The 15,475-nt window shown below is 56.0% G+C and overlaps 4 protein-coding genes across 4 annotated transcripts in view; all 4 read left to right on the top strand.

Annotated features, from left to right (window-relative positions):
* PPTG_04590 (hypothetical protein) overlaps nucleotides 1-592 on the top strand; it is a 4,742-nt gene extending 4,150 nt beyond the window's left edge. Inside the window, exon 3 of the mRNA XM_008896839.1 lies at nucleotides 25-592. Within this exon, the coding sequence (XP_008895087.1) occupies nucleotides 25-402 (378 nt within the window). The 3' untranslated portion in view covers nucleotides 403-592. The remainder of the gene's footprint in view (nucleotides 1-24) is intronic.
* A 361-nt stretch (nucleotides 593-953) lies between these two features.
* PPTG_04589 (hypothetical protein) lies at nucleotides 954-1,629 on the top strand. The gene has a single exon (XM_008896838.1). It carries the CDS (start codon nucleotides 967-969, stop codon nucleotides 1,576-1,578), a length of 612 nt encoding a protein of 203 aa, XP_008895086.1. The 5' UTR covers nucleotides 954-966; the 3' UTR covers nucleotides 1,579-1,629.
* On the top strand, nucleotides 1,606-2,812 carry PPTG_04588 (hypothetical protein). Its single transcript, XM_008896837.1, has one exon. The coding sequence runs from the start codon at nucleotides 1,664-1,666 to the stop codon at nucleotides 2,537-2,539; it is 876 nt and encodes a 291-aa protein (XP_008895085.1). The 5' UTR covers nucleotides 1,606-1,663; the 3' UTR covers nucleotides 2,540-2,812.
* A 416-nt stretch (nucleotides 2,813-3,228) lies between these two features.
* PPTG_04587 (hypothetical protein) overlaps nucleotides 3,229-15,475 on the top strand; it is a gene marked incomplete at both ends in the record, with an annotated part of 31,698 nt that continues 19,451 nt past the window's right edge. The window contains one exon of the mRNA XM_008896836.1: nucleotides 3,229-15,475. This exon is cut by the window's right edge and continues 19,451 nt beyond it. Within this exon, the coding sequence (XP_008895084.1) occupies nucleotides 3,229-15,475 (12,247 nt within the window).

The following is a 15,475-nucleotide window of genomic DNA, read 5'->3' as shown; positions in this document are numbered from 1 at the left end:
GGCTCTGGTTCTTCGCCCGCTCAGTCCACTTCGGGTTCGGGCTCGCACCCTGAGCAGCAGACGCCTACCTCGACCCCGGCCGCCACCACTCCTACTTCGGAGGCGGGTTCTCACTCGACTGAAAAGTCCACCTCGGGCTCTGGATCTAGCCCCGCTCAGTCTAACTCTGGCTCGGCATTTAACCAGTCCGGCTCGGGCTCGTCCCCTGCCACGGAGACCCCTGTGACGGAGACCCCGGCTACTACTACCCCTGCCACTACCACGCCTGCCCCGACGACGCCGACCAAGTCCGGCAAGACGGGAAAGACCGGCGCTGGCAAGCCTGAGACCCCGTCGGCGGAGAGCCCTGACGACGACTACACGCAGACTGCTCAGCAGTCGGCGCGCTTCCTGCGCGCTTAAGCGCCTCCAGCTAGCTCTGGAGACAATCGACGGCAACGGAAGGAAGTTCCGTCAAGGTTTTGAGGCGGGAAACAGCTTGTTGTATCTTTGTTCATGTCGGGCTGAGTAGCGCAGCACTTCGTCGTGCGTACTAACTCACAGCGAATACAGCAGCTACTTGACCCTCAATACACTAGACTTCATACTTCGATTCTTTCATCGACTTCTGTTTTTATGCGGGAATACTGCTGAAGATGATGTTGTTCGTGTAGCAGCACAACGTTGAGGACGCGCAGCCAGTGCTAGTAGATAACACGCCATTGACAAAGACCCACGACGCTCGTTGTGGTGCGCACAACAATATTTCAATCGTTCACATGGTGAAAACAGAACCACGGTTGTGCATTACTGTAGATATCGCGTCCAACCTTGGAACTTGCTCACCAAGACTGCTTGTCGTGTTGTTTGGCACCTAGTGTTATCGCACAATGATCTTGGCTGTCTGCTCTGCAGGCAAAAAAAAAATAATCACGAAAGTTTTGCCTCGCTGTAATCAATTAGAATTAGGTTGTCTCAAAATATTTGATGCGAATCAGTTTTGCCACAGATTCGATGTCCGCGCCGAAGGCCGAGAAAACAGTGCATGGTGGGCCGGAGCTGCAAGCCCCTCCAGGACAGGACGCTAATGGCATCACGGTGGGCCAATGGTCGAGCCCCGTGATACCCGAGGAGCCTGAAGGTTTCATCGCCTTCAACGTCAACATCGAGGCCTGTTGTCCATGCATTCCTTTGGCGCAGATTGAGGTTCGGCTTGGGCTCACTTCGTACACGGGAGCTCTAAGCTGGTATACGACCGCGTACGGGCTGTTGACACTGGCACTCGTGGGTTTGTGGGTCTTTGTGGCCCTGTGGATTTACTCTCAGGCCTATCGCGACTCTACCAGCGTCCTGGTTCGCATCGCGTCGATTCTCGGATCGCTTGTGCTAACGGCCATTCCTTCGCTGCTGCTGGTACGTCGCATCTCGATTCTGCGCTCAACGGTTCGAGAACGGTTCGATATCCCTGGGTCCGTACGTGAGGATCGCACGGCGGCCTGGCAGGAGACGGCCCGGGCTATCCGCCAGATGCGGCGACACCTCAAGATCGACCACGCCAAAGGCAGCGCTGTCGCCGCGCTGCCGGCCTATGTAGCTTAAGGATAGTTAAGCTGTTTCGGCTTAAATATATGACTCCATTGTCCGTTTCCATGCTGGTATTTAGCAGGAAGTCTGCTTTAGGACGATGCGATGTCTCGATGGAGTGCTCCTTACAGCGTTGGAAGGGCTGCAGCAGCGGAGAGAGGCGAGTAAGAGACTCCAGGAGATAGATAAACTACTTCGAGACGAGCAGGACGACATAATAGCTGGAGCTGTGGCAGTGGCCAAGACGACTCGAGGCTGCAGCTTCGGTTCGGGTCGAAATCCCAAGAAGAACGCGCGCTACTGGCTGAACAAGAATTCTTCTGTCCCTGGACCAGGAGCGTACGCTGTGTCCAACGCTGACCGTATCGTTAAGACGGCTGTTGGTGGTGCAGGAGCGCTTGGACTCCGCAGCGGCGCTTGCTGTCGCTTCCAGCCTTGCGAGTGCAAGAAGCCGGGCGAACAAGCGGATAAATCTGTGGAAGATTACGACGGCAGACGGCAGGATACCAAGCAACCTCGACGCTCCAGCCCGCCTTTTGTGGCGTATCCAAGACCTGACACGGAGCCTTTAGCCTTTCAGACGCGAGAGCTGAAGCGACGAGTAGCGGCAGTGCAAGCTGCGAAGCAGCGATGGAAGCATGTGGGCATGAGCATGACACCCAACTATCGTTGGACAGAGCGCCGGACGGGGGCAGGAGGGGCACTACCCATGGGGAAAAGTACCAGTCGTGATGGAACAGGAAGCTCGGCGACCAAAGCAAGACTGCGGAAGGTGCTATTTGCTGATCGAACGGCGAAAAAATGTGAAGTTGAGAATGCTCGAGCTGCAAAGGCTGTTGAAACAGGAGTGTCAATCGATTCTACCGGTAGAGTTTCTTCCAGCCCTGCAATTGATATGAAAAAGTTTCTTGGTCGGGATACTGTGAGTTGCAAGCGCAAACACCAGCGAGTTGTCACCGCGTTTGGCAAGCGTTGATGCCTAAACACAAACGAAGTGTACGACACTTATCGAGTAGCTCCTCACCTGAGCACATTGTGTGGAATCGTGGACACCTCCAACAGGGCCAGCTTCACGACCTGAGATATCGCGCTGGTTCTACTGTAGGTTAGACACCCTTCGCGTGCAAAGTTCATTCCGCACCACGATGATTAGAGTTGTTAAAAACCCGTGTTTAAAGGGTGGGTAATAGCTCAGTGGATGGGTGAATTGAAATGGATTTTATCAGTACAATATTTAAGTTGGAGGCAGCTTTTTGGTTTATTCAACGCGTTTCACCCAAAAATTCCATTATTCCATTAATCAACCCCCCCTCTTTTTTACAGCCCTGACGACGATAGATAATATAGCACCTGCCGGTTGCCTCATTCGGAGCAGGATTTTCTGGATGAGGTCCCGGCTCCGCCAGCCACAGCTCCTCCGCGGCGTCTGATCATGACGGACCTCCTCAAGTAGGTCGCTGCGTTCTACGCATTGAATAAGCTGCCGTTGCAGGAAATGAGTTGCATTAGTTTACTCTCTTGTCGCCTTTTTGGAATTGATTTCGGTGTTCGTGGATTTCGATGCTCGAGCTGTAGCCATATCCTGAAGCGTCGCGTACCACCTGCGTAGGTCTCGCAAAAGATTTCGCGTCAAGAGCACAGGAGACGGCAACGACAACGACAGCCATGCGGCACTTGCTAACAGCCGCGTGGGCCGCGCTGGGTGCCAGTCACATCGCGCACGCCGACGTGCCAGTGCCCTCGGTCCCGCTGAACGTGGCGCTGGACGTGCTGGGGCCCGACGCACTCGCTCTTGCTTGGGAACCGCCCGCGACGGACGGCGGCTCGCCCGTGTCGGCGTATTTGGTGGAATGGGACCCGGATCCGGGTGTTCGCGAAGTGCAAGTGGTGCAGACAAGGGCCAATACCGGCGCGAACGAGGTGCAGACTGTGCAGACATACGCGAAGCGCGTGAAGGAGATCCAGCGCGTGACCACGAGCGCCACGGCTGTGTCGGAAGTACAGACGATCACGACGAGCGCGGCGCCAGGAGAGACACTGGGCGGGGTCTTTACCATCCAGTTGGACACAACAAAGACCGGTGGCAGCGTACAGCGGTCTGGAGTCATCGGGTTCAATGCCCCCGCGTCTGGAGATCGATCAGGTGTGATGGAGATTTTAAATTCCATGTTGAATATAGGACCGACAGGTGTACAGAGTGTGCAAAAGACGACGGCAGACGCACAGGGAGGCATCACGTGGACCATCACGTTCAGTACGGCGATGGGTGACGTGCCGCAGCTCACGCTTTCGAGCAGTTTCCTGACGGGAAGTGGCGCGAACGTGGTGATAAACACACCAAAACAAGGCAACGTGATCGATGGTGGTTTTTTCACGTTGAGATTCATGGGAAGCACGACGAAGGATCTGGAGGCAGATATCAGCGACGCTGGGATGCAGAAGGCGCTAGAAGATCTCGCCTCGATCGAGTCTGTGGATGTCACGCGCGTCGGCCCGGACGCACAGCACGGATACTACTGGGACGTCACGTTTACAGGAGACTCCAATTCGGGCGACCTGCCGCTCATGACAGTAGCGTCGAAATCATTAAAAGCCACAGGAGCGAACGCTGTGGTGACAGAGCGGACGGCAGGGAACCAACTGAAGGGATCCTTCCAGTTGAGCTACAATTTAGCCCCCACAGGCGATCTACCGTTCGACTGCAGCGCTGCCACGATGAAAAGTGAACTGGAAAAATTGGGCACAGTTGGGACTCTGGATGTGGTGCGCACGGAGAAACCGGACCTACAGGGAGGATATACGTGGACCATTTCGTTCCTTACGCTGAAAGGATCCCTTCTTCAATTGGGCACGGACATCTCGAAACTAGGAGAGACACGAACGGACGGTGCGGGGCCGTCTATGGGCGTTCGCGTCGTGAGGACACGTCCAGGAACCGTTCAGGAAGTACAGCAGATACAGGTGACTACAACGAACTCTAACGTGAAGGATACGACATCGTTTCGGCTACAGACGACCTTCGCAGGACAGACACTTACGACCGATCCCATTTTTGCCAATCCGATGAACAACGGCGCATGCATGCCGACACAGCCCGAGGTGCAGAAGATCGCGGTGACTACAGTGGATACGACAGCCACAGGTGGAGATTCGATAGTGTCGAAACAGACGGCTATTCAGCTGGTGTACACTAGCAATACGGAGGGCGGGGCGGTCTCGAAGACTGGGCCAATTTATCTGGATAAAGCAGGCGACGGAGACTGTACGAAAGGCGCGACAACGATAGCATCAGAGTTAAACAAGCTTCCTGGTATTACTGGTCCTGTGACTGTGAGCTCCAGCACTCTCCTCGCTACGCACGAGTGCACGTGGCAAGTGACGTTCAATAATCAGCCGGGTAATGTCGTTCAGTTGAAAGCAATCCCCGCTTCGAGTGCTGCTGCTGCGTCGGCTACGGTCAGTATTGGAGACGACACCATCGCACTCAGTACAGTCACGGATGGGACCATAAACATTATCAAAACGGAGCTAGAACGTCTAGCTAACGTCGCCCAAGTCACAGTGACGGCAACGGCGGGGGCAAAGCAGACGTGCACATGGAGTGTGACCTTCGACGGCAACGCAGGGAACCTGCCCTTGATGACCGTCTCCACTAACAACGGGGTTTCGTACGGTGCTACAGGAACTGTAAGTGGAGATACAATCACAGTAGCTGCGGGTACGGACGGCACATCGGCAGTGCTCGGTGGCGTCTTCGCGCTCGAGTATGAAGGTCAGCGTACGGGTTACATGCCGTTCGATGCCAGTGCGGCAGTGATGCAAACGCAGCTTGAGACCCTCTCGACCATCGGCAGTGTGGCTGTGTCGAGGTCTAACGCAGATCCGAACAATGGCTACGCCTGGACAATCTCCTTTCTCAACAATCTCGGGAATCTTCAGCCACTTCAGCCGGACGCGCTAGCACTTACAGGAACGGCACCGAAAATCGACGTGACGGAAGCCACGAAGGGTGTACTGCCGCCTTTCAACAGCAAAGACCGGACAAACGGCCTTAGTTTTGATAGCGTCGTAATCACAGACCTCAGCGACTTGTCCGTGACAGCGTACCATGTCGACGAGAACGTCCCGTTCTACTTCCGCGTGTCCGCTATCAACGCGGCTGGACGGGGCCCGCCAACCTACTCTACGCCGCAGTATGCTATCCCCACGGCACAGGTTCCGAGTGCTCCGACGAACGTCTCACTGTCTGCAGTTGACGGCACGACTGTGGCGGTGCGTTTAAGCTCACCAGAGAACGATGGGGGAGCGTCGCTGGACTCGTACCGTGTCGAGTATAGCACAAGTCCGATCGTGGATGAAGTGCAGCAGATTCGCCTGGTTGTTCCCGTGACGAACGAGGTGCAAACGATCAGCACGACAACGGATACAGTGGGGGAAGTCCAGCTCGTTCGGTTAACCAGCTCGTACTCTGGCTCACCCGCAAGCGAGGTCCAACAGGTGAACTGTGACGCAGATAGAAACACAGGAACGTTTTCTCTCACCTTCGCGGGCGAGACGACCGCGCCGATACAGGCGAGTCAAACCGATGTTCTCAAGATCAAAGCCATACTGGAGGAACTGAACGCGATCACGACGGTGACTGTGGCGTTTTACGGTGGACAGACAACAGCATGTCGCCCCTGTCCTATCACGGGCTGTACTTCTGGGTTCAAGGTCACGTTCACCTCCGTCATAAGCTATCAAGGCGACATGCCTCTCCTCACCGCCAACACGTACGACTTGGAAGGGAATCGCCGCGTCGACATCACCGAGTCAACTAAAGGCCAGGCTCCTGTGAGCGGGTCGTTCAAGCTCACGTATCTGAGAGGCAAGGACGCTGACACAGTAACTCTCCAGTATAACGCGCCGGCCGCTACTGTCCAAGCAGCATTAGCAGCTTTGGATTCGTCCATGACGATCCTGGTGACGGATGGAACGAATACGTTACCGGCCGCGAATGTGGCCAAGGGCGAGCGCTTGTGGCGCGTGACGTTCCAGAACAGCGGATATGTGCCGGACATGCTGGTTCGACCGGCGAACAACCTTCTCCAGGGTAACGGTGCTGGGATAACAGTGTACTCTCGAGGCGCGACGCCGGACCCAGCCGTCCCAGTCTCCGTAGGCGGCAATCGCGTGTCTGGATACTTTAAATTAAAGCTGGGTGGCCATACGACGGAGCGAATCAGTCACGACTCGTCCGATACGACCGTCAAGAGCAAACTAGAAGCACTACCGAACGTCGGCACTGTGTCCGTGACGCGGTCGGCACCGTCACTAAAGAGCGAGTATTCGTGGACTGTCACGTTCACTGCAAACCCAGGCAGTTTCCCTATTGGAGCGGGCAACATCGACACGCTGGTGGCCGATTCGACTTTACTAAGAGGAACGAATAGCCAAGCCGCAGTGGTCGTGGCTCAGCAAGGATCCTTGCCACTTGATGGCACTTTCCAGCTCTCGTACACTGTCGGTGGGGTCACCCAAACCACTGCCAACCTATCGCCGTATGACACCGGAGAAGGGATACAACGAGCGTTGGAAACACTATCCTCAATCGGCGGCGTGAGTGTCTCGCGTCAGACCAATTCAGACGGTTACTCGTGGTTTATAACCTTCAATGGATGTAGACTCAACCCGGCCGTGTGCAACATCGGGGACGTGACTCTACTCGATAAAGCTACTACGAATTTAATCGGTGGATTGTCCCCGGCAGTCCCCACAGTGGTGGTGACGGAGACCGTGAAGGGAGTAGCCCCCACTACGATGCTGCTCGTGACTGATTTATCAGGAGGAGACCCGTTCCAAACGGTCATTTCGAGCCTCACGTATGGCACCAAGTACTACGCGCGCGTCTACTGGCACAACAGTGTGAGTTTTGGATATCGAGCGCTGCCTGTACCGGAGTTTGTCACAACGAGGAACCTACCGCCAGGTGCGCCTTGGCCTGTGACTCTCGTGTCCTCGACGGCGACGTCTATTACTGTAGTTTGGGAGACGCCGACCGTAAATGGTGGCGCCACAGTGAGCGGCTATGAGCTCTGGATCTCGGAGTGGGCGGAGTCGTCGTACAGGAAAGTTTATGACCGTCCAAACGACGCCGTGACGCTGCAAACGACTCTGCAGACGACGGCGGATAACGTGATTGAATCCGGTCACAAGTATTCCTTCAAGGTGCGAGCAGTCAACTTTTGCTCGTCGGAGAATACCAACGCCGCGTGTTACGGAGCCTTCAGTGATCCGGTCGAGTACACGGTCCGATCTCCTGTCGTTCCTGACCCGCCGGCGTCGTTGACGCGAGACTCTCGTACCACAATCAACACGAACGCAGCGAACGACGGCATCGCCTTCATCAACTGGACGCCACCAAAGGACAATGGCGGATCCCCCGTGACCAGCTACAAGTTGTTTATGGACGACGGGACCGGCTGGGCCCAGCAGACACTGATAGGTAGTTTTCCTCACGGATACTCGCACAAGGTGACAGGCCGAACGGAGGGCAAAGTCCTCCGCTTCTACATCCTGGCCGTGAATTCTGTTGGACCATCGGGAAAGAGCCCCGTGCTGGCTCTGGTGCTAGCAAACGTGCCGTCCGCTCCAAGTGCGCCAAGTATCACGGATGTGTCGGCGACAGCGATTAGTGTGGCGTGGCAGCCTCCTTCCACCTGTACATCAACACTCACAGGCTGCAATGGTTCTCCACTGCTCGGCTACAGATTGTGGCAGTTTGCAGGCGTGACTGCAAGCTTTACGGCGTCTGGTTCCCCGGTCAATGTGGAGATTCAACGCATCCGGACGACAGTCAGTGCCCCGGTGCCAGAGATTCAGAGCGTGTCCGTCATAGGAGCGTCCGGCAAGTTCAAACTGTACGTGAATTCTCAGCCGACACCTTTGTTATCAGCTAGTGCAACCGATCTCGAAGTACAGACCGCCGTGGCCACGTGCGGGGTTAACCCGACCAGTGTGACGCACACGTCCACTGCTACAGGACGAACGTGGACGATCACGTTCGCATTGGCGGACGGTTCTCAAGCTTTGATGGTGGTTGTCCCGGACCAACTCACCAACACGGTGCTTGCAGTCGCGTACACGACGTCCGTGACGCGAGTGCAAGCAGGATCTACAGCACTCGGAGGCGACTTCACGGTGTCGTTCCACGGCTTTGAAACGGGTCACTTGTCCGTGACTACGACGGATGCAGCTGAGATGAAGCGGCAGCTGGAGAACCTCCCGTCCATCGGTGTCGTGGACGTCACTACAACGGCAGGCTCTAACAACGCGATGATCTGGGACGTGACGTTCTTGACGGAGCTCGGTGACTTGCCGCTGATGAAGGTGACGACAGGCAGACTAACTGGTGGCAATCCGAATGCTCAGGTCACCACAACACAGGAAGGAACGCCCGGTCGAGTGGTGTACGACGGTGCGACTTCGCCCGATATTCTGTCCTTCACGTCGACCAACTTGGTGTCCGATACGCTGTACGCCTTCGTTGTCGTGGCTATCAACGCTGCTGGAGACGGGATTGGCGGTGTGTCCACGCCTGCTGTCGCAGCGTCGCCTGGCGCCGCTAGTAGCTATACTGAAGCATACGGGCCGGCGCTGTTGCAAGGAATGGCAGGCATTGTATACGAGGTGCAGAGCGTGAAAACCAACGGACTGACTGGATCGTTCACGCTGCGGTGGGGCACGTCCAGTCCGACCAGTGCGATCGACACAACAACGACTGCGAGCGCTCTGGAAGCGATGCTGCCTACGACCATCTCCAGTCTTGGCGCAGTGCACGTTTCTCGCGCAGATCTCAACGGCGCGGACTGTGTGTGGTACGTCACCTTCGTGTCTGTCGTCGGTGACGTCCCCATGCTCGTATCGAGCGATACGACGCATGTTCAGATCGACGAGTTCGTCAAGGGCGAGGCGAACGAGTTCACTATCGCTCCTCGAAAAGCGTCGGGCGACGTGGTGACGTACGCTACGCTTCCTGCCAATTTTCAAGGCAAAGATCGCTTCTGGACGGAGCTGTGGGCCTCGCCTCCGTCGGTCATCGACGGTACCCATGCATTCGTGTCTGAAGGAGGCTTGGCCGTGTACAACCCAGTGGTGTACGAGATCCAGACGCTGCGATTTAACGGCGTGACGGGCACGTTTCGTCTGAAACTAGACACAACCGGCGCTCGCGCGGGTGGCGTAGTGTCTACGAACACTGCGCCGGTGGACGCCGCCGTGTTGGCTGCGGCGAGCGACGCCAAGGCCGCTGATCTGATTAAGACCAACTTGGAGACGCTCACTAATGTTGAAAGTGTGCTGGTCTCCCGCGTATCCACGGCTGGGGCCGCTCCATGGACATATTCCGTCACTTTCGTTACCGACTTGTGCGACCAGCCGCCTCTGCAGCTGGTTGGAGACGCCACCTTCATGGCTTCCGCGACTCTCCTTACTACAACACCTGTGCTGTTCACAGAGTTCCAGAAGGGAGTGTGTGACGTGCAGACGGTGACGACGTCGGCTAGCGTGGAATCCACAGCCGAGGTGCAGTCCATTTCGACGTGGCTAGATGTAACCGGGTCAACAACGGCGTTGGGCGGGTCCTTCTCTCTTACATTTACCGGTATGGGTAGTATTACAGTTCCGTACAATGCCGATGCCCCGACAATGAAGAACCTACTCGAATCTCTCAACGGGATCGACGACGTGTCTGTGACGGTGAAGAGCGCCAACTACGGGACGCCCACGGCGACTACAGGACTGCAGACGTGGATCGTGACGTTTAACGAGATTATGGGCAAAGTTCCAGACATTAAACTCGACTTACCGACTTCGTTGACGGGCAGTTCCGCTACAGTTCTTATCAAGGAGGTGAAGCGGATGGGTTTGTCATTGGGAGGCACGTTTGTGCTGAATTTCATGGGCGGGACGACGCACAACCTGCCGTTTGACATCGAGGCTGTAGACTTGAAGATGGAACTGGAGACGGCACTGAGCAACGTCCAAGAAGTGGACGTCAGGAAGGAGGAACGCTACAATGGCAACCGCTGGACGATTTCCTTCACCAAGAACTTGGGAGATTTACCACTACTTGAAGCGTATCCCTATGCGTACGAAGTCCAGGAAATCACAACGCTGGGAGGTTCTCCGACACCGTTGGAAGGCACCTTCAAGCTTTCCTTCTTAACGGAGATTACGGCTCCTATCGCGTACGATGCTAGTGACGTGGCCATGAAGCTCGCTCTCCAGGCACTGCCTTCGGTGGGGTTAGTCGGCGTCACTCGAACGGACAAACTGGACGCAGGGAACCGGTTCAGCTGGCAAGTGACGTTCCGTTCTAGACTGGGTGACATCGGGATTCTCGTTGCTGATGCTTCGGGTCTCACTGGCAGCTTCCCCGACGTGAGCGTGACTGAACTTCAGCCTGGAACAAAGCAGTCGTTGACCGGACAATTCCCTCAACTTGCTGTCTTTAAGAAACAGAGCGGGTTGCCCAGTTACACGGCGAGATACATTCCGTACGAGGCAGCAGACAACTACTCGGTCTCAGTACAGCAGCTTCTCTCGGGTGGATTGTTGGCGCTTTACTTTGACAACTTTTGGATGCAAGACGAGCCTGTGATCGTCCGTGTAGACCCTCAATTAAGCTTCGACTGGGGTCAAGGTGCTGTCTCTAACTACGGACGAGACTACATTAGCATCCGATGGTTCGGTAAACTCGCAGTCCCCACGGCGGATATCTATGTGTTCTACGTATCGTCTAGTGAAGGCGTACGTGTGTGGCTGAACCACCAGCTTCGTGTTGATACGTGGGAAGACGGCGAAGATGAAGGAGGAACGCTGGAAAACTTCAGTGAATCTTTAAAGACAGGAACGTTCTACGATCTGCGCATCGAGTACCATGAAGCTTCAGGCGCTGCTTCTTTTAAATTGTCGTGGAGTTCATCGTATCTTCCCATCGCGCCGATCCCCAGTAGTGCTTTGTTCCACGGCGAACACATCGCTGGTAGTCCGTACCCGATCATAGTCACGCCTGGCGCAACAGACTTCCCGTACACGACAGCGTTTGGTGACGGTCTTACTATCGCCACAGCGGGGGTGACAGCGCAGTTTATTATCCAAGCCAAGGACCAGAACGACAACAACAAAACTGTCGATGGAGACGCGTTTGACGTGGAGATCAAGGGAACAAACACGGGTACGGCGACGGGAGTGCAGCTCGCTCCGTTCGAAGAGCCCAAATACATCGGTCAAGGACAATATTTGGTCCGGTACTTGCCGTCCGTCAGCGGAACGTACACGGTTTCGGTACGGACAGTGAACGGCATCGACATCTACTGCGGACTGGGCAAGCTTCACAAGTGCAGCCCGTTCGCACTGATCGCTCGACCTGGTCCGGCGACGCCGCATACCAGTCAAGCGCTAGGGAACGCTGCCGCTTCGACGTATGGCGTTCTCGATGGTCTCATTGAAGCTGTGGCTGGACTGGTTTCGAACTTCACGATCCAAGCCCGCGACACGTACGCCAACGCTGCAGACGCCGATGACGTGTTCGAGACCAAGATGGTTCTTCAAACTGATAGATCGGTACAGTACCGCAGCAACGTCCTCGTCGCCGGACAAACGGGTCGTTATGCCGTCGAGTACTCGATTCCTTGCGCTGGAACGTACGAGATTCAGACGTATTTGAACGGGATCCCAATTCTCATGTGTCCTGGAGGCGTGACATGCCTGGCGTTGAACACACCCGCAATACTCACGGTAGTACACAGCTTTTTACACGGTCCGAGCTGCACCGTGGACGATACATCGACCGGGGCGCTGAGTACAGCTACCAGTGGCCATCAAACAACCTTCACAATCTACGCGCGCGACACCTTCGGGAACTTACGGAAAGGTGATCGCACGACGCATTCGCTCACCACTGGCGACGGCAGATCCGACGCCTTCCTGGTCACGTTTACGGGTAAAGATGAAGTGTTTCGTACGTCTACCGCAGTGCAAACGCTTACGAGCGCCGACAAAACGATCGCCGGGTATTTCAAACTCTCATTCGGAAAGTTCCGGAAACAGTTATGTCCTCTATGTGTCACCGCCTTGGTAGGCGACGTGCTGTCCGTGAGCTCCAACTTGGTCGGGATTCTGCTTCATGGAACCAAGTTTGTAGTGCAGGAGTGTATCTTCACGGCCGCAAGTGTGACGTCTACCAGTGTGACTGTTGTTACCAACCACGGCTGCATAGCCTTCGCTTCGCAAAAGTTCGCTCTCCAGGTCGCAGCGTCCAGTACAGCAGCAACGGAAGCACTGACGCCGTTAATTCCCCACGATGTAAGTGCTTCAGGCTTACGATCCATTCTCCAGGACCTTCACGTTAATGTTGAGGTGGCAGTCACACGTACGAATGTCGGGAGTGGATACCAATGGAGAGTGACGTTCCTTTCGCATCTGCTGCAATGGAGCGAGGCTCATCTTGCAGTGGAATACACGAACGAATTCGCGTCCAGCCTGTACGCGAATCCTCTCGTGGTGGCGTACACGGCAGCAGCAGGAGGCTACCCCGTGTGGTATACGCCGCACTACGCCGGCTCGTACACGGTGGCCGTAACGACTTGGGACCGAGATACCCACGTGAAGGGCAGCCCGTTTACAGTCCAAGTGACTGACGACACTACCCACGGCCCGAGTGCTCTAGCAGCGACAGGAGATTGGCGGACGGAGAACTACAGCGTAGAAGCGCAGCAAATGGTGATCGAAGCAGGCAAGCCGCTGTCTTTCCAGGTGCAACTCAAAGATACTCGTCGACTCGAAGAACAGGCCATCCGATTGCGCGCGGTAGTGCTAGCGCCAGTTCAAGAAGTACAGCGCGTTCGTGTGGATGCCTCACCGTTCACGCTGAGCTTCCGCGGCTCGCCGGCTACAACTTCATTGACTACCAGCAGCTCGTTCGGTAGTATCACCGCCGCACTGGAAGCGCTCAGCACGATTTCAACTGGTGGCGTGACGGTGACGCCCGAGAACGTCGCGGACACGACTGCAGTGTTGCATCACGCGTTCCTGGTTACGTTCACCAAGGCAACGGGCAGCTTGCCGTTAATGGTGAGTCCGAACACTGGGGCGACTGTGACGTCCTCCGTGAAGGGAGCAGTCTCCGTGCGACAGGAGACGCAGATCTTGACGTGCACGTCAGCCATGGCCGTGGCGTTGGCCGGATCCTTCTCCGTCTCGTTTCAGGGAGGAACACCCACGGACGTAGCTGCGTCCGATACACTGGCAACGTTCTCAAGTACGCTTACGACTCTGGTGGGGTCATCGGTGTCGGTGGTCGCGGAAGGCGGAGTACAGACGACTGTGTGTGCTCAGACTACTTCATCGCGGTTATTCATTACATTTAACCAGCTGCTCGGAGATGTGGCACCGCTCGCATACACGAAGCCTGCTGGGTCTCAACTCACAGTCGTCGGCGAAGACAATACGGACAACACAGTGAGCGGCATTTACCCGGCTTGGGGCAGCTTCACACTTTTGTTACCTGATCGTGCGGAGACGACCGTGAACATCCCGTTCAGCGCGTCGCGGACTGCCGTGAAGAGCGCGTTGGAGTCGCTCTCGCTCGTGGATCAAGTGACGGTGACGCGCGACTGGTTTGACATCACCACTGAGACGGCGACAGCCAAGCTGGTCACGCTGGTGCAGTGGACAGTGACGTTCGACACCCACTCGGGCAATGTGCCTGAGCTGGTTCCAGATTTCTCGGGTATATCCATGCACGACGATGGTCAACACAAGCCGTATATGGAAACGGTGGAGCTTGTACGAGGTTCGGTGGGTAACAACCGCTCGGTTACAGCGAGTGACACGAAGGTTACGATGACGACGACGTTGGAGAATCCTGGAGTACAGGAAGTGCAGAAGCTTCTGTGCCGTGGGAGCCAGCCGTTCACTCTCACGTACGGAGGAGTGAGCAAAGTCATCGCACCAGACGCGTCTCTCAAGGAACTTGAGACACAATTGAACGCCATTCCGGCCGGCGTACAGCTGTACGCGACGATAGACGGCGTACGGAGGCCTGCGGCGGAACTGTCGACGGCTTTGATGTTCTTCCCCGTATGTAGCGTGACCAATCCGCGCAGGATCGAGATTGTATTCAAGACACCAGCGGATGTCGCTCTGGTCGCTTGGAGCTCGATCGGTAATGATATGTATATCTCAGAGGCAGTAAAGGGCGTCGCTCCGAGCGAGACTGCGATCAGGATCTCCAATCTTGAGGTACAGAACCTGCAGTGCCAAGTCACGGCTGCGGCAGCAGCTACCGCCTCGTTCGACCTCTCATTCGCTGGAGAACGGATCACAGTGGGGGCGAATACTGTGCCTAGTGCACTGCAAACGCAGCTTAACGATATGAAGAGCATCGTTCAGGCTGGCGGTGTGGACGTTACGAGCGTGTCACCTCAAGTTTGCACTGATCCTGCGAGCTCTGTGGACATCACGTTCAGGAAAGTAGCCGACCAGCTTTCGTTTGTAGTCTCCCAAGTACGTGACGGAATCCTGCTGGCTCAAGTGACGGAGACGACGAAAGGACTGGACTCGCTTGTATACGACGGCTCACACCCGGGACTATTCAACGTGACAGCCACGCCGGTCGTCAGCGGAACGTATGCGCTGGGCGTGGCAGTGCTGAACTTAGCGACGTTCTGTCCGCCATCGTTCCAAGTGCAGCCGACACTGGCGAGTGGAGCGACCAGTACGCACACAGCACCGGCAGTTGTAACACAGGGAGTGACGGAATGGTTCACCGTCCAAGCTATCGACAGATTCAACAACCTTCTCGAGTCAAGCACCGAGTTGGGCACAGACGCTTTCGTTGCGAAGCTGTCGCCCCCTCCCATGCCGTCTA

Source organism: Phytophthora parasitica, assembly GCF_000247585.1.
Source record: "Phytophthora parasitica INRA-310 unplaced genomic scaffold supercont2.5, whole genome shotgun sequence".
In the NCBI taxonomy this organism is placed as follows: Eukaryota; Oomycota; class Peronosporomycetes; order Peronosporales; family Peronosporaceae; genus Phytophthora; species Phytophthora nicotianae.
The sequence above is the reverse complement of the archived record's forward strand: the minus strand, read 5'-3'. Positions and strand labels throughout refer to the sequence as shown.